Source organism: Zonotrichia albicollis, chromosome 1 (genome assembly GCF_047830755.1).
Source record: "Zonotrichia albicollis isolate bZonAlb1 chromosome 1, bZonAlb1.hap1, whole genome shotgun sequence".
Lineage (NCBI taxonomy): Eukaryota > Metazoa > Chordata > Aves > Passeriformes > Passerellidae > Zonotrichia > Zonotrichia albicollis.
In genome coordinates, this window is record NC_133819.1 from 63374255 (window position 1) to 63392850 (window position 18596).

An 18596-nucleotide genomic window follows, 5' to 3' on the forward strand; every position below is an offset into this window, starting at 1 on the left:
TCTTCACAGATACTCCATTCCTAGTGGGGTTTTGTTTTGGTTTATTTTTAATTATAATTATTACAGACTGCACGGTGCAGTGGACAATATGTCTGTCCCTTGATGGACAGATATGATTTATGCAAACAGCTGAGGACACTCATGTACAGCAGCAGTCCGGGCAATACAAACACAGAGGGACTTGCGCATATGCAGACATGCATTTGTGCTTGGACAAGTACAGAAAAAGCTCACAGCTACTACGCAAGGACAGAAATCTTTGGGCCAGGAAATTTTTCTTCCTCCATTTCAGAGATAAGGAGGACTCAATAAAAGAAATCTCAAGTCAAAATTATCAAATTTGACATCATCTTGAGTTAAGAAACAATGACACAGATGAGAGATGTCTTAACAATCAGCATTTCTGGAGACTCCCAAAAATTAAGTGGTCTTTCTGAACCCTCAGAAGAATAGCTCCAGCTGGCAGATGTCCATGAACATAAAGGAATTCATTCTACTGGAGAAGGAAAGGGGTTAATGTGAGCCATTGAAGACTCCGGTGCTTTGGGGAGGAGGGAATATACATGCTCCAATAAGCCTTTTCTTCCCCACAGAATTACAGAAGAGGCCAAGGTTTCATTAAAACCCCAGCTGGAAATGGTAATTCAGCACCACCTGTCACAGCCCCGTGGGCACCCCCAGGCCCTCGCCGACCTGCCCAGCCTCAGCTGCTGCCTCCACAGCCCATTCTGCACCAGGAGCCCCAGTGAAGCTCAGGCTCTGTTCCCAGACCGGTCCTGCACTCATCTCCTCAGACCTGTGCTATCTATACTCTTCAGACCCAGGCTGTGGGTGATCATTTCATCACCCAGGCACATGGTGTGACTCTTAGGGCTGTCCTGTGCAGGGTGAAGACTTGGACTCTATGATCCTTGTGGGTCCCGTCCCCTCCAATGCAGCACAGTCTGTGTTTATGGAATTTTCCATGCCTGGAACTGCTCATGGCTCCTGCTAGCAGCCCCAGCTTTGTCACACAGCTCAGGCCCCATGGCACCGGGTGTCCTGCTGGAGTGGGCACTGGAGTACTGGCAGCACCCTCACCTCCCCTCTTGGCCTCCCTCACGGAGAAGCTCTGCTCATGCTGCTCCCAACATTTAACAGTATCAGACAAAAATATTTCCAAAGAGGAAACCGTTCTTTTTAATAAAGTATTTTTGACTATTTTAAAACAACCTAGTCAAATCCAAACTCATCCCTTAATAAAGATCACCGTACCAAAAAATACTCTTCAACGTTTCCTCAAGTCTCTACACAGAGAAAACTCAGATCCAATGTGGTGTTGGTACTAAAATTGGCATAACCAGACTACTAACGCAAAGCAGATAAAATTAGCACAGTCAAATCACAGTGACTACCACAGTCTGTGTCTTGTTCTTTGTTCATTACATTTTTGTATTTTCAGAAACTGCTGCACATTGCTGCCTTTCAAAGCTATGCTTTGTTTTTCAAACCCAGACCAACGGGCAAAAAAGCCACCTACGATACACAGCTGTGGAGACGAGGAAAGGGGAAGAAAAAGACAGGAAAACCCAAACACCTGTATTTCAGGAGAGGAATGCAGGCAATATAACACAGATTGACATAGTAGTTAATTTAGGTGTCTTATACAACTAACTTGTTTGTTTGAGGCTTTAAGAATGCTTTTGCCTTATCAAGTTATATTTTACTTTTTTCTGAATGAAACAAAGAAGCGTTTTGTGGCTTCCAATATTTTTTTATATTGTCTTATGGTAGTAAGCAGGTATTTAATTGACCTGAGAACAGCAAGAACTACTATGCAATGTAATTTTTGTTTGTAAACTATCAGGTTCTAAAGGAAAGGGTTTCTGAGAGTAACTTCTTAGGAGATGTTAAGAGTCTGCCTTTTGATCAATTTGGGAAGTAATGTTTTTTTCAAACAGTAAAAAAATACATCTGTTCAAAATATATTTTAAAAAGTTTCAAATGATTGCTACCCTCATCAGTCAGCTAATGCTAAGTGTACATACCCTACAGTACCCTTGTATTAACCTCTGTAATTAAACTACTAATAATCTGATATTCGAAATAACAGTATTTCTAATTTTCCTAAGTCCATTACTATACATCAAAAGACAGGAACAAGACCATAGCTCAATTAGCTTACAACCTAGACAACATTTACAACCAGAAAGATATTATAACATTATACTGTGATAAATATTAATGGAAAAGGAAAATTTTTACCATCTGAAAGTCAGACTCAACAAATGTAAAAAATTGTTTTAACCATGAAGAGGATTTTGATGGGCAAAAACAAAATGTTCATTGCAAAGAAAATAAGGTAGAGAATTTAGAACACTTGAAGTAACTACACCAAAGAGCTTATATCCAGACTTCAAAACCAATCTGTGAACAAAAATGCAGTTTAAAAAGGTATTATAATTCAGCAATACAACAAAATGTCACCCATATAATTACCAGAAGTCAGAGGAAGAAAAAGTAACCACACTAAACCTTAAACTGATATTCTGACCTAAACAGCACACTAGGTTTCACAGCAATTATGAAGGCCACATTACTAAAAGACAAGGAAGTAAGAATAAAGATAGTATCATAACTCCTCTATGAAATGTTTATGAACGTGCTAATTCGAACTCAGACCTGAGATACACCACTTTTTTTTTTTTCATTCTAGGCAGTAAGTTCACAACTACCTGGGATGCCCAGAGCAATGCATTTTAAATTCAGCCATGGAAACTACTACATAAGTTGGAGAAGATAGGAAAATCAGAAGAGGACTGTGATTCTTGTTGTTGCTGCTTTATTTCTTTTTTTTTTTTTAATAAATTGACAAAATGGAAGGATACCAATTGGCATTGATAAATGCCTTTGAAAGCAACAAGGGAAGGAAGATTAAAATGGAATTCCTCAAAGTAGGAGTACAGAACAGAAAATGCTTGTGGCCTTGCTGGGAAATGGGCATCCAGAGTTGATGGACAGGAGAGAGTCGCTTGTTCAAATGAATATAAGAATGAAATATATACATGATGACTCTTTACAAGCAGGTTAGAGGAGCAAGACAGAAGTAACTATATCTAATTTAGCCATTAATAAATCTGGGCTGACAATCACATCAGACAGATCTTAACAATGTTTACAGATCATAATGAGTTACTAAAAATATTCTGGAACTATCATCTTAGAAATCAAAAAATCACAGAGGGGAAAAACCCTATAAATGCTCTTTTCTTTTCATTACCAAAGAAGCAGAGATTTATTTTCCAAAATGAATGTAATTTAACATCTTAAACTATTTAAAAGGGGTCATCCTGCCTCCTTCTGTGTAGCTTAGGAGTAGTACATTAGATCTGCAGAAAGACATAAAAGGAATTCTTCTACAGTACTGAATGTTTTGTAAATTTGGAAGATTCTTACCCTGTATTGATGGAAATTATTTCTATCAGTGGATTCTTCCTAATCTTTGGCAAATCCAGTCGTGCTCCCCCCAAACGTTTTCCATTATCCTTTTTCTGACCCAGCAGTCTCACAGAATGACCTTCAAATAAAACAAAAAAAATGCAGTCATTACAAAGAAGTCTCATAATAGTTGTTTTGATTTGCTCTTCTTCAGAAGTAGTGTTTATATTTCAAAGACTGAAAATGAGAATGAGATGTAATAATATATTTCTACCATCTGGAGCATTTATAAAGAGACCCTGACAGGTAAAATAAATCATCTTAAAATGAGAAAATTATTTCATCCAATTATCCCTTCACACTTACATTTTCTGTTTTATATGATTAAAACTATCTAAGCAGTCTCATTTTCAGATTCTCTAGCAAATAGCAACATAGCAATAATATTTAAATGAGTTGCACGGCAGGATCAGATGATTCTTCCTGAAAAATTTAATTCAAACCTAAATTAGGAGGTAATAAACAACTAAATACTTTTTTAGCTTATTACATGGAGAACCAACACATTTCAAGGTTACCTGACTGAGTAAGTCTGGAAGTGCTGTGAAGCACATCCTCACACGTCCATGGCTAAGCTGACTACCAAGATTTTCACATATTCCTCCCACTCCAGGACAACTGCAGGTCAGAAAACTGCCTCACAACTACTTTCCTGAAGCCATTAATGTTCAGGGAGTAAAATACAAATAATTTCACCAACTGCCTGCAACATCAGTCATACCATGACAAGTCCTATATTTAAAGAGCACAAATGACAGGGTTCACTGATATTTTGAAGCAAGAACTAACAATGAGGAATCAAAACAATTGTGTGTATTATTGCATAAGGCAGTCTAAAGTGTTCCCAAGTTATAAGTGTAAGACTTGTATCATTTACTCCACAAAGCCTAGGACAGGCAGGTGAGAGACAGCAAGGGAAAGCTAATGGTAGATGCCTGAATAGAGTTGGAAGACAATAAGTCAGTCTTGCAGGAAAAGAAAGTATGTTTCTCTTGAACTTGGAAAACTCCCTCTTAGTAAACCCTATAGCTCCAATCCACCACATATTTCAGCAAAGAAAAAGCTAACCCTAAAATAAGACGGGGGTGAGAGGAATGCATTAAACTATGAAGTACAAGTCGAGCTACATCCAGCACAGCAAAGCCTATGACCACTTCAAATCAATTAAAAACTGTGTTACATCAAAGCTCCTAACTTATGTTACCAACAGCTATTTACTTTAATAAGAATTTAAATTAATTCCTTCATCAGTTAAAGCCTTTCTTCACTGCCTGTTTTGAGTCATAAATTAATTTTTGAATAATGTAGCATTCATTCTCTTAATTTATTTCCTTGTTATAGCAACAACAGCCTAGAAAAAACCCAACTACTTCTAGAATAACATCTTCTTCAAATTTTTTAAAGATACATAAAAAGTTTAAATCAAAACTGTGATCTAATGAACAGGAGAGCAGGACTGACCTGACAGCATAAAGGTTAATACCAATAGGAGACATAATGGTTAACACTGATAGAAGACATCATCATGTCAAAAGGAAACAAAAGGCGTTACTTCTGCAGTTGCATTTGACAAAAATTTCATTATATCCTGTGGTGAATTTAGTGATATGGTGCTTGTGCTACTAACATTTGCTAAATTATTCACTTCTACCTTTTCCTGAGAATAACAGCAATATCCTTGTCTCACAATACCATCACTTATTTTCTAATCTAATGCTTCATTGAAGAGCTGCAAGCATGGCACCATTTTATTTACTTGTATAACAAAAGTGAGTGCCTTAAACCAGAAACAGAAAACATTCCTCTGTTTTTCCTTAATACTGTGGTTTATTTGGAATAAACCACTTTATCCATTTTTTAAATATTCAGCTACATTGCCATATTAAAGGTGTATTTGGATTTATGGTTGAAAATACAGTGGAACAATTCACTGTAGTCTTGAAACAATCAAGTTTAACAAGTTACCCAAAGTTTAAAATTAACACACTTAGAATTGGGGTCAAACCACCATTCTTAAGTTTAAAAAACAAGATGAAAACAACAAACCACAAAACCAACCTGCCCTCCTCCCCAAGTAATATCTCGTTGTGCAGAATCGGGGAGGCACATATTCACCTCCTCACAACACAGACCCTCACAAGCAGAAGCCATGTGAGTAACTGCTCTCTAACAGGAATTTAGCTCATGCTCTCCCTTGTACAGACTGAGAGCAGTACTCAAACAGGCAACCACCCCCAAAAACAGCCCACAAGATGAGGCATTCTACAGATAGAATATAGTTTATTGGGAGAATAAGACTGAGCTGCTAGTATTGTCAGAGACTTCCTTTATTCAGGAAAGATATCCCAGCTCTGTGACCATCCCCCATGTGATCCACTGAAAGTTAGCACCCACCCCAGCCCTGAGCCTGAGCTCAGGAAATTCATGGCCTGGCAATCAAATGCAGCACCTTATTCTCACATAAAATACACTTCCCATATTCCTCCTGAAGGACACTGAAGTTTGAATTAATACAGGCTTGTAAGACCTGTGGGGTACTCAAGAATAACAATATCCCTGTACTTTTCAGTCCAGACATCAGAGGCTGAAAAAATGCCTCAAGTGGGAGATGATTTTTAGCAGAGAGTTTAATGCTTCCAGAAGGCAAGCAGCACATGCACATCCAAATATGTGACTGGTGTGGCAGGCACACTTAATTATTTTCCCTAATAAGAAAACCCCCTCAATTACAGTATTTGTGACCTTAAATCCTTTTTCCCCTACTCCATACAAGGACTATTCTGTTTCATTTAAAGTAAGCACTAAAACATCTGTTTACAGAATTATTTCTATTAATAAAACATAACTTGATAAACACTGAATCATACTTTTTCACATGCTGTAAATCCTTTTTCCCTCGTACTTATTTCAAGAAAACTTAAAAATAAGTATTTATCTTCAACTAGGAAAAGGCTAAATAACCTTTTTATTTTTAGATTGCCTAACCAGCACTATTAAGCCCAGATCAACAGCAAGTTTAACAGAAAAAGTAGTAACTTTAAATCTCATTCATGACCTCCTTTCAAAGCTTAGAATGGGACAAAACACTGCAATTAAGCTTTACTTCTAAAGCATTTTATCTGATTAAGTTACTTTCTCTGTGACTTTACAGGTTGCATAACTTACCTAAGCAAAGCAGGTGTCCCAAACTTAAAAGGAATCTTTCTTTTCATGTTTGTTTTCTTTCCTTTTTTTTTTTAAGTTTTGTACAACATTTTTGAAAACTGAGTTAATCACAAGTCTATTACCATGATAATGAGTGCTCCATCTCAGATATCAAACAAACACCACTCCTTTTCTGAGGGCTCACTCTACAATGCAAGCTTTGAAACACAGCTTAAAGACAAACAGATCTAGTCAGGTTAGATAGGAAAGCCTAAACGATCTAGGCCTATTAATTGCTTCTGCTATAAAAATAACATTTCTTCTTCCACACAGTCTAGCAACAGATAAAATTCCACTAAGAAAAAACAAAACAAAACCTGAAAAAGTTAATTAGTGGTTTAGGTCATGTGTCAGAGCAGTTTTTCACTAATTAGTAGGTAATTAATACAGATTACAAATAACAGAAGTACTAACCAAGTCCAGCAAGGACACTTGCAGAGCAGAATCACTCACATCAAATGCAAATGAAATCAAGCTAGGAACAATTTAAAAAGAATTAGAGCTCTCTAGTTTTCAGAATTGTTTAATATTAAATTCATCTTTACATAGAAGTCAGTAGATGCAATTCACATTACTTGGTACTATCTGCAAGAAGGATGAGGTTGGAATGAACTAACCAGGATATTAAATCCTAGTGTTAGTCTAAAAGAAGGCATTTAAATGTGTCTAGTTTGATCATTCAGTATGCAAAATGAAAATATTTTCAAGGTATTTATATTCACTTGTTAAAAAGGACACAAAGATTCTTAATGGCATGTACATATACCTCTAATCATAAATGTATGTGCTTCAGGACTGATGGAAAAGGCCCAATCTCAAAATATAAATATATGAAGGGAACAGGTAATGGAATTTCTTTGTCATAAGATTATAGCATTAAATGTCCTGTGAACCTCAGGTTACCATCACATCCCTGAGACCTAGAATCACAGAAGCATGCTAATGATGTTAGAGCATACAGATTCAAATGGGACTGGTACCTTCCTAGTTTATTACAAGTATAAATCAGGGGGAAGTAGCCTGGCTTAGTAAATTTTAGCAAACTTTACCTGGCTATCAGCATCATATCAAATACTAGGAGATCTATATTATGGTTAAAAAATGGTCAGTTTCACTGTGTCCATAGGCTTACACTCCTCAAGAACTGCTGGGAAATTATATCTGCTTGAAAGATGGAAGAGGGCACCCACTGAGGGTCCCTCCCCATCCCTGCACACCCCACTGGATCTATACAATGTGACTCTGAAACACAACTCCCAGCCAGACACAGATTTCTTAGCTTCTGAGTTCAGTGCAGACATCTCAAGCAGCTCACAACCATGATTTTACAGAAAATCCTCAAAGATGCAGGAAACCCCAGCCTTGGCAGCAACAATTTCTATTGTTTTCTCCTTGTTCTGTTACACACTCTTTCCCTTTCCCAGTTACATCACTATGATTAGAGGTTATTCACCATTTCCTGAAAGACGCTTTTTTCCTCAGAGCACGGCTGCCAACGCGCTCTTCTGCACCTCTCAGATGTCTCTCACCAACATGATTTTCTCCAGCATCTTTAAGGAACAGGATTAAGCACTATTTCATGTACTCTTGCACATGTTTCCTTCCACCACTGTTTGGCTCTCAATGAATAGAGAGCTTCCTTTCCTCAAGGTTAGCACTGGAAAAAATAGCACATAGGAGCAGTGTAGCTAAGGAAAGGAAGGTAAAAGCATATGAAGAGAAAACAAAGAAATACATTTCTTCAAAGAAAAATTAAAGGAAGAAGGGTAAAGGAGAACCAAAAGCAGTAATAAAGACTGAAAGAAGCATCAAGCGAGGGCAGACCCTAAGCTCCTCTCCCATCTTTTCTCCCTGCCCTGCAGCACAAACATGCTGTCCCACAGCAGACATGACTGATTTCAAAGGAATTCCCAAGCTACTCAGAGCAATCACATGCTGTCAGACACACACAAGTGTAAAAACAAGGACACTAACTGGTTTAGAACTCTGCTGTTTGGATGCTCCCATCCAAACCAAGACCATTGGCATCCCTGAATGTCATCAGAGGCATTTCCTGTCCCAAGTAAATTCAGGGAGCAAAGAAAAGCCAAACCTAACTGAGAGGTTTATGCCCTGCTCCTGACCAAACAACTAATAAAAATTATTCCTCTTCTAGATCAGTGAAGATGGGAATGTTGTGTAACAGTCAAACTCCTTCATCTGGTGTAGGTAGGAACAGGGATTAACTCTGACTAATGGTGTCAGAGTTACTGATCTTTCCTTGTGCTTGGGCCAGGCATCCAGTCCCATTAGGATGCTGATAGCTGATGCTGTGTTTGATCCAGTCTCTGCATTCAAAACTCTTTCATGAAAAGATTGCTTTCCACCCTATATCAAATCAAAAAACTTCATAGAAATGTGCAGGAATTACTAAGCATACAGCACATTTGCAACTAGCTTGAAATACAGAGAACTACTAAGTGTTGCACTTGGAATTAGCATCCAACAATAATACTGCTCTGGAAGACTCTGGAATGTGAGTGTCACACTGGTGAAGACAGGAGCTTTTTAAAATTCACTTAATGTAATTTCAAAAACAAGATATTCAGTAGAAAAGGTCCACAGGTGTCCCATATTGCTAAAATTAATACACTACTTTCTCTTCATTAAACATGCAATGCCTCTTTATTCTTGGCATGTCTCCAGTGTATGACTCAATCATAACAATATCTGTAAGCACTAAAACCCTGCTGTACAAGAAGTCATACAGAAAAAGAGATAACTATTAACAAGAAATTACTGTCCATGTAAAAATTTCACCAAGTTAAATTCAGGAACATTTTTGACACATCCATAGTATTTTCCTCTATCACAGCAAAAGCATTTGAAATGCTTAACAGGCGCTATTAAAGCACTACGGCTTTTTTATTTTTAGGATTCACTAGCTCCATCCTACTTATTCTGAGATCATGCAATGTTATTTTCTTTCTGGAAAAGTGCCTGAACGTTGAATCTCCTTTGAGTTCAAAATGCCAGCCACAATTCCACAGCTCAGAAGGACAATACTTAGAATCGACTACAGGAAGAGTTCCCCTGACCCTCTGTCCTCACCTCTCTGCGAAGAAGAAATGCATTTGATTAGGATCAAAGATTCTGCTCAAAACCTCAGGAGATCCTGGAGAGAAACTTCCAAGGGAAAAGACATTTTGAATCAGATAAAACAGGCTGCATTATGAGGAAGGGAAGTGCTGAAAGCAGGATTGTCAGAGCCAGCTGCAGCAGCACAAGTAACTTGCCTAATGTTTTGGGGTGTGCAGGATGAACAGAGTAAATTTAGCCTCAGAGTGAAACGCTGAGCTGAACTTGTCACTGCATCCAAAATCATGAGGTACTCCTTAACATTTACCAGCCACGACGATTCTCTAATAGAGCTAAATCCAGGTGAGTCTAACCAATGTGAATAGGACAGAAAAATAGGGATGATGTAAGATTCACCCAAAATGTGGAAAAGAGCACATACGGGTTTGGAAGAAAAGGCAGCTTTTCCATGCACATCACAGGCTCATTTAGCAATGAGCAATCACAGGTGTGCTACTGAGATTTTCAGTCTGTTTCCCCCAATTGCTTGTTTTTATCTTCTGCGGCACTATTTATCTTCCATTCAGTTTCTGTGAGCTACTTACAAAATAAAGTCATAACAGTGACAGTCATAATAAGGATAGTCAGTTCTATCAGATTTATAAATTAAATCAGTGAAACACCTACACTGAGGAAACTAATTACTAAACCTATCTAAAGTCCTGGATCATCTCACATACCTAATAATCCCTGCATGCCCAAAAGCATTGGAACAGACACAGCAAAAACAGCAAAAAACTTTCTTGTAAGAGCAAAAATCAGTTGATAGTAACAGAAATTTCTTGCCCCAGCAGGGACGACTTTAATGTTGAGCCACATTATTATTGATGTTTTGCAAAAGCAATTAAAATCTGCCTTTGCAGAAACAGTTTCTCCACAATTACTGTATATTCCTCATCATGCTCTACATTTTTATTTAATTTACAGTCTACAAAGCTGAGCTCTCTGAACTGATAATGGCACAGATCATGGTATTACTATTTGGAACTCATCAGTACCCTTCAGTACATCACACTTTTAGTAAGCAGTCAGAAATCAATCAAAATGCAACGTGGTGCTCTCACTGAAGCCTCTGGCCACATGAAAAAACACTCATTCAAAAACCATACAGTGGGACACCTTCCAGCCAGGTCTTTCATAAGCCAATGTTTGTTGTCAAAGTAGCTCTTAAATAACAAAAGGGGGAAAAAAGCTACTTGTTTGAGCAATGACACTCTTTCTACCCATAATGCTCTGATGACAACAAAAATATAATTTTGTTTAAATAGGAGTATCTCCAAAATTCCCAATCCAGGGCACACAAAACAGAGGCAGGTGACATGTACCACATTATGCCATTAACCTCGGTGATTGATACATACAAATGAGTGATGGGTGAATCCTTTAATCACAGTCACGGCCCCAAGTTACTGACTCACTGTAGCTCTGCGTATTCCCACTGAAAACATTATTTCAATCCCATCCAACTTTCTTAAGTCTTTTAAACACAGTCCTTGGCATGAGTTCATAGAATTCTTAGTTATGGGGTTGGAAAGGACCTTAAAGACCATCTGGTCCCAACCCCTGTGCCATGGGCAAATCTCCCACTAGACAAGGTTGCTCAAGGCCTTATCCAACCTGCCTCGAACACAGCTTTCCCAGTTAGTGCCCTTACTTTTCCACAATCTCAGCTTAAAAGGCAATTCTACCTCCTAGAAATCGCATTAGGGACATGGTATTCTCCCGGGGTGTGTGGAGGGGGCTGCAGGGGCCGCTGCAAGGAGAGGCCGGGGCTGCCAAGAGCCAGACACCGGCGGCTCCAGCCGGCTCCAAAAGCCCTGCCACAGGGACCGTGGAGCTCTGCAGCTGCCACAGGGGTAAGAAAGGGACAAACACTGCCGGGCAGCCAGGAAAGAAGCGTGAGGGAAAGCCCTGAAAACAGCAAGGAGAGAAGAGGAGGAGGAGATAGAGGAGAAGGAGGAGGTGCTGCGGGTGCTCTCCGCTGGAGAGAAGGAGAGCAGAGCGAAGCCGATCATGCCCCGCAGCCCGGGGCAGAGCGGGGAGCAGGAGCGGGGCTCCTGTATAAAGTGCACGAAGCCTGTGGGACCCCCACCGGAGCAGCCTGCTCCTGAAGGACAGCACTCCCCGCAGAGGACCCGCGCTGGAGCAGTTCCTGGATCCCCAGAGCCCACAGGAATGCCCCAGGCTGGAGCAGGAGGACAGCGTGGGGAAGCAGAATCAGCACAGGGGGGCTGCACAGGACTGACCACACACTCCCCATCTCTCTGCACCGCTCAGGGGAGGAGATGGAGGAGTCTGGGATGAGAGAATGAAGCTGAGCATGGGAAGAAGAGGGGTGGGGGGAGGTAGCTATAGTTTCTCACCGCTCTATTCTATTTTTAATTGCCAATAAATTAAATTCATTTTCCCCAAGTCGAGTCTGTTTGCCTCATGATGGTAACTGGTAAGTGATCTTCCTGTCCTTATCATGACCCGAGAGTTATCCCATTTTATTTTCTCCACTGCCCTCGTGAGGAGTGGGAACAAGAAAGCAGCTGGGTGGGGGTCTGGCAGCTAGACAAAGTCAACCCACCACACAGTGAAATAAATAAAACAACCCACCCAAAACTGCCCCCCTCACCCCTCCTTTCTATGTCCTTTCAAAGGAGATAGAAACAGAGACACAGACTTGATGAGGCCACTACCCTCCCTCTGACCCTCCTTAAGCTGCATTTTGGCACAAACAGTCACTTTCCTGACTGGGAGCCAAATGATACTTTTCCTCAAATAAGAACTCCCGACTCCTCCAATTTTTATTCTTCAATTTGGCCTGTCATCAGCTTCTTAAGTCAAGGCTACTCTTCCCACAGTCATAGAAATTGAAAATAGTCTATTTTATCTACTGGTACCAGCAGATTCTAGTGAAATCATGCAGCACATACAAACACTTTAACAATCCGGCATTCATATACGTACAGATAAATACATATACACACACACTCACTGTCAGGTGGACAATGCAGTATAAATTCTACACTTTAGCCTATATATAATATAGGTACCTTTTATCTCTTTTTCATACAAACACTGCAATTATCATGAATCCTGCTAACCACATGATGACAATTAAACAGTTGAGCAAATAATGGTCAATGTTTAAACTGGGAAGGGATGGACAACTGCACCAGACAGGTCAACGTGACTGAAACTGGGAAAGGTTATGTTAAGTATAAAGGGCTCAACCCTGAAGTAATTTCCTTCGGTTGTTTTTTATAATCAGGTCTAATGACCCATTGTAAAAATAGGTTTTGTGAAAGCATTAGACAGACACAATATGGACTAAACTCAATTCAGCCTATGTCCCTCATCTCCCTAAGGCCAAAGCTAAAAGCAGACTGTACACAAACACTCTGGTCCCATGCCTCCCACCCCCACAAACCCTTAATAACATGAGATTTGAGAGCATGTCTAGAAAGGAAGGGAGAAAGACCTAAATATCTGAAGACCTAAATTCAAAGCCAGAAAAGAAGAATTTCTCTATTAAGCAGTTAACATTTCTCCTTTAAAATAGAGAAGAAATGTATTCTCTTGCCTACTGTAAACTGTTTATAGCCAAGCTTGTATACACACACAGGCTTTTTTTTAAAGACAGATTTTAGAGTGATTCATAAAAAGCTGACTTGAGCAGTCACCATAAAGACATTCTGCAGTTCCAAAGACAAATCCTCAGCTTATTAGAGCATACCATAGAAACTAGTCATCTCAAATAACTTTTATATTCTATACAGAAATTTTACTAAGTGATGCAACACACATAAAGTATAGGCCTGTTTTCACCTAGCTCACAGACACTACAACTCATTAGCAATATTTTCCTAACATTCTATGTCATCATAACACCTTACTGGAAAACTAAGCACATGGAGTGGGTATGTTGCCCTAATGTAAAAATTGGTGTAAGCCAGACTTAAAATTTGGGAACGTGCAGATGAAGCAAGGTTTACTGAACTGTTAAATCAGAACCCTGCATGACAAAACCATTCTGTTCTATCAGGAAGAATGAGAGACACACTGGCTACACAACTGTGGATGTCACTTTGAGAAACTCAGTTCTGAGACTGTCAATGAATTATTTTGTCTAGTTCCTCACAGGCAGTATAGAGGTTTCAGATTATAAATTACCATCTTATATGAAAAGTACATGAAGATGCCTCTAGTTAAGATATATCTTGGGACACAGTATAAATATTAATTAGACATGACCTGCATACAAATACTGCACTGCTATTGAAGATTGCTTCTGGAAGTGACAATTTACCTCTAACTTACCTGCTAATTAGGAAATTTCAAAGATTCATTTCAACACTTGTGATAAAAGTTAGGATGGCATAAAAATGAGAAATCACTAAGCATCTTAAAAGTCTCTCTCTCTCTGTTTTAGCTGTCAGTGCAACAACAAATGTGCACATCCTTCTTTTCCGTTTTCTGATGAAACAGGATAAAAAGAAAAAGTCACATAAGAAGTGTTTATCAGAATTATCTGATGGAGAGTTGAGAACTAACAATTACACTGACTTCACACATATGTGGTAAAGACCACCACAAAGATATATTTCTTGAATCTACCATCTCTTGATGCAGCAGAATAGAATTGCTCTGAAAAGGTCTTCCTGACAATGCCCTTAAGACTGAGAAATAAAGCTAGAAGAAACCCTTTCATATTTCATACAAAGAGTTCTAAATAATTCCAAGAAATCAATTTTCTTTGGGAGTGCAGCAAGCTTTCAACCAAATCCAACAGGGAAGCCATTTTCATGAAAAACTGAAAGGATGACTATTAGGAAAAAAAAAAAAAGATAAGGAAAAAATTCTTTCTGCAAACTTTCCCTTTTTGTAAACTGTGTACTACAAAGTTCAAGCATCCAAGAAAAAATTAAGGTACCACTTAAGAAAGAAATGGGAAGCCAGGGATAGCCAGACTTTTAGACTTAAAACTAGCATCAGGGTAACCTATTTCCACCTTGATATTTGGACAGAAAATCCAGACAAGTCAGGCTGACCAATCTACAAAGCTGTCGTACAGAGCAGAGACACTATGAAGTTCCACTTATTCAAATTTTTTATAAACATTCAATATATAGTATTTTTGAAGCTTTCAATATATACATATTCACACTGCAAGAGTATATCACCCATGCAACCTTTAGATTTTCTTAAAAAAAAAAAAAAACAAGGTGAAACAAATTGTGTCATACAGCTATGAGAGACACCTAGCTTAAAAGTCACAGGTGTAAGCTGCCTCTGAATTCAGAATTCATATTTAATCTCCTGTCCCACACCACCTCAATCTCCTGAAAGCAGTTTCAGAAGCTGTTGCCAACAATGTAGACTCATGAAAACAAAGAGTTACATTTCATTTGATCTAACACTAATTTAATCTTCTACCATGTATCTATTTTATATAATAAAATATTCTAATCAACAGTCTTCTTCTCTACAGTACTTTAATTTGCTTGGATAATGGGAGTTCACAGTTACACTCTTCATAAAACACAATGAAAAAGAGCTTCACATTCTTCTCCATTAGTAGATGATTCCAAAGTACATAAAATAATGCAGCTTATTGAAGTAAATTAAATAAATAGAAGTAAAAGTTCCTAATTTATGGCTGGCTCTTACCAAAGTAAGCCATTCTCCTATGCTATAATCCCTGCCAACTTGATTCTCCTTCCAATGGCAATCTGATTGCCACAGATGGGTTACAGTTGGAAAGGACTCTGGAGACCACTGTATCCAGCCCCCTCACCCAAGGAGAGCCACTGAGAGCCAGCTCCCCAAGACCATGTACTCTTTAACATTCAGTCACCATAACCTGATTAATTAACTTATCAAAAAAGCAGTAATATCTGGAGTCAGTATAAATATTACAAACCCCATTTTTGTCAAGGGAGGGCATGCTGACCCAGGTTATCATCTTACTCCTTAAAGAACTAGTAAAATTTGGGAAAAAGCAGATAGGGATCTAAAATACCCTTGTAAAAATCATGAAGCATCATCATTTCCAACATATTGTCATGAACACCATGATGTTTCTGGGAAAACAGTTTGCCTTATTAAATAAAAAATATGTACTGAATATATTTCTTCTTTGTTTGTATGGAAAAGTAGGTTCTACTCCCCAAAAATACATGCCATAAGTTAAGGACAATCTGGGAAAAATTTTGGTTGGGAGTACATAAAAGTACAGGTTTCATTCCTGAAAGCATTCAAAGCAACATGAAATCTTAAGGCCTTCAAACCACAAGCCTTACACCACACTACACAATTTCTTGATAAAAACCTTTTTTTCCTTTTAAAAATTTGCACTGCTTTAAACTTTCATGCTGTAGTTCAAAAAAATTATATTCCAGCAATAAAGTTACTGACAATGTCTTGTGGACTAGACACTTGTTTATATTGAAAGTACAGCAGCCAATTAAACTAAAGCTTCATGGAACAGTAATTTTTATGGCCTGATAAGTAATGGAGACAAACTTAGGTAACCCAGAAAGGCCCAGACAAATATATTATTTAACAGCAAATGTTTACTGGTCAGGCTTACAAACAATACCGGGTTTTTTCCCTCCTTTGCTGCAAAGTACTAAGAGTACACACATGAACAAAGCCAGAAAGAACAGGGAACAGAGTTACAAAAGAACATTAGACCAGAAGATCATTTATCTGCCCTGCTGAGAAAAGCTCAGGGAGGTAAGCCAAAACATTGGAAAAGAAGAAAATACCAGAGAACTAAACAGAAGAAAGTAGAAGTGTAACACTCAATTAAGACAGTGCAGGACTTCATACAATACTCTACACCAACCTACACTGATTAAATGATTTCTTGGCGTCTCCTCTTGATCATTTACCTACAAAACCAACAGCCCACAGAGCTGCTGACAGAAAACATCTCTGAAATTACCACTTATACAAAGCATACATGACAAAGTATAGCACTGCCCAAACATTCAGCTAGAGCACAAAGCAAGAGTTTGGGTGAAAAAGAACACACCAGCAGCACTTCTGGTAATGCTTACACATTTCCAACTAGCTGCAATTAGTTCAAGTGTGATGCTTACCTTTAATAGTTTCCTCCACAACTTCTACTACACGATCTATCTGCTGAACCTAAAAAAAGTCAGAAGGTAAATACCTAAGTAGTCAACAACTGAACATACTTTCTTATTAACTAGTCTTTCAAGAGTGTCTTCTAATGGATTAAGGAAGAGTAAAGAATTTTGGGCTGTGTTTTTAGCCAGTTTTTACTTTCTGCAGATCTTGGTCAATCTGCCAAAAGTAACTTTAACATTTACCACCCAATTTAAACCAAATTTTGTCCTCAAAAATGGCAAGCTCCCATAAGTTTGGCAAAAATCACCAAACTGCTGGAAAAGAGTTCAGGCCTTAAGCTGTTCATGGTCTGTGACAGGCAATGGTGAACCAACCAGGCACTCAGCACCTGGGGGGCTCAAACAGCCAAAGTGCTCCCTCACCCATCTCCACAGCAAAATAGTGGATGGTGGAGAACACAACAAAAAGCTGAGGATATTGTCAGGGCAGAATATAGGAGAGAAAATGAATGAGGTACTGGAGGGGGAAGACACTGGAACATAGGAAGAAATTAAAAACACTGTTATGAAATTTAAAAGAACAAGATAGTCTCCTGAACTTGATGCAGGTTGTGTTTGGAAATGGAGAGAAAAGCCCTCATGCTTTTCACAACACAAAATAATCTTTAATGACCTTAATATAACGTCTGCAATAAAGACAACAAATTTATGTTTTAGTGTTATATTTGCCAAAATTCACCAGTAATGGGATAAATAGTTCAATTATTTCTTAATAGGTATATCAGTCTTTATTTAAAGTCAATGGCCAACACACTGTAGAGATTTTGGCATATAAACTAAAAGGATTCAACATTAACTCTGCAAAATTAAACACTCAGGAATTCTTGAAGCTGAGGTTCTTTCCAGAGCTTTCATCCAAACCACCTATTGTATAATTCTGCTATAGATATTTACATACAACGCAGGAAAGCCAGCTTGTCACACTTAAGTTTGTTTGCATTTTTTCCACAATATTCCTTTCCAAACACTGCTTGTCTAAGCTGTACATTACATTAACTAGATGTGGCATGAATTTAGCAGCCTTTTCCTCAGAGCTTGTTTTCCAGTTTGTTTCCAAAACAAGCAGGAAAGCACAAGTTGCAGAGGCTTCAAGAGAATAACCTGGTGTGCAACAAGGAGCCTGGAACATGGGTCCCTCGTATCAAAGCCATTAAGTCTCTCTGCCCTAAACCACTGAGCTTGTCATCTCCTGTAAATACACGACTGCACAATCTTGTCTACTTCACATTCATTTTCCCAATTTGTCTAGTAGAAGTTTAAAAAAAGCTCACCTATAGCTGGAGTCTGATTTTAAATTCCCAGCTGAAGTCAGTGGGAGTCAATTCCTTTCCTTGTCTGAGTGTTGGATCAAGTTCATGTTATTTTTCTTTTTTTTAATCTGTATTTCTTTTGAAATACAGATTTTAAAACAGGGATGTCCACCATTTCAGATTTTTTAATACAGTACATTAGTTATGAATTCTAGAAAATTAGTTATAGTACTCCTAATATCTCCAGTTTAATAATTTTATTGAAAAATAAATGTATTTAAATAATTTTCTGAATCACAAGCATTCACATTACAGACATACATACCTAGCAATCAGCTTATAAAGGAAGCACACATAAGCAGTCATATGGAACACATGCATATTTACATAGTTGTGCAAACAT

The 18596-nt window shown here is 38.4% G+C and overlaps 1 protein-coding gene across 2 annotated transcripts in view; it reads right to left on the minus strand.

The window, feature by feature from the left end:
• The window catches only part of CDKAL1 (CDKAL1 threonylcarbamoyladenosine tRNA methylthiotransferase), a 381082-nt gene that overhangs the window by 234647 nt on the left and 127839 nt on the right, over positions 1-18596 (minus strand). For both annotated transcript variants that reach the window (XM_005481774.4, XM_005481775.3), the window contains exons 7-8: positions 16893-16941; positions 3436-3556 (exon numbers count right to left, since the gene is read on the minus strand). In XM_005481774.4, the coding sequence (XP_005481831.2) occupies positions 3436-3556; positions 16893-16941 (170 nt within the window). The remainder of the gene's footprint in view (positions 1-3435; positions 3557-16892; positions 16942-18596) is intronic.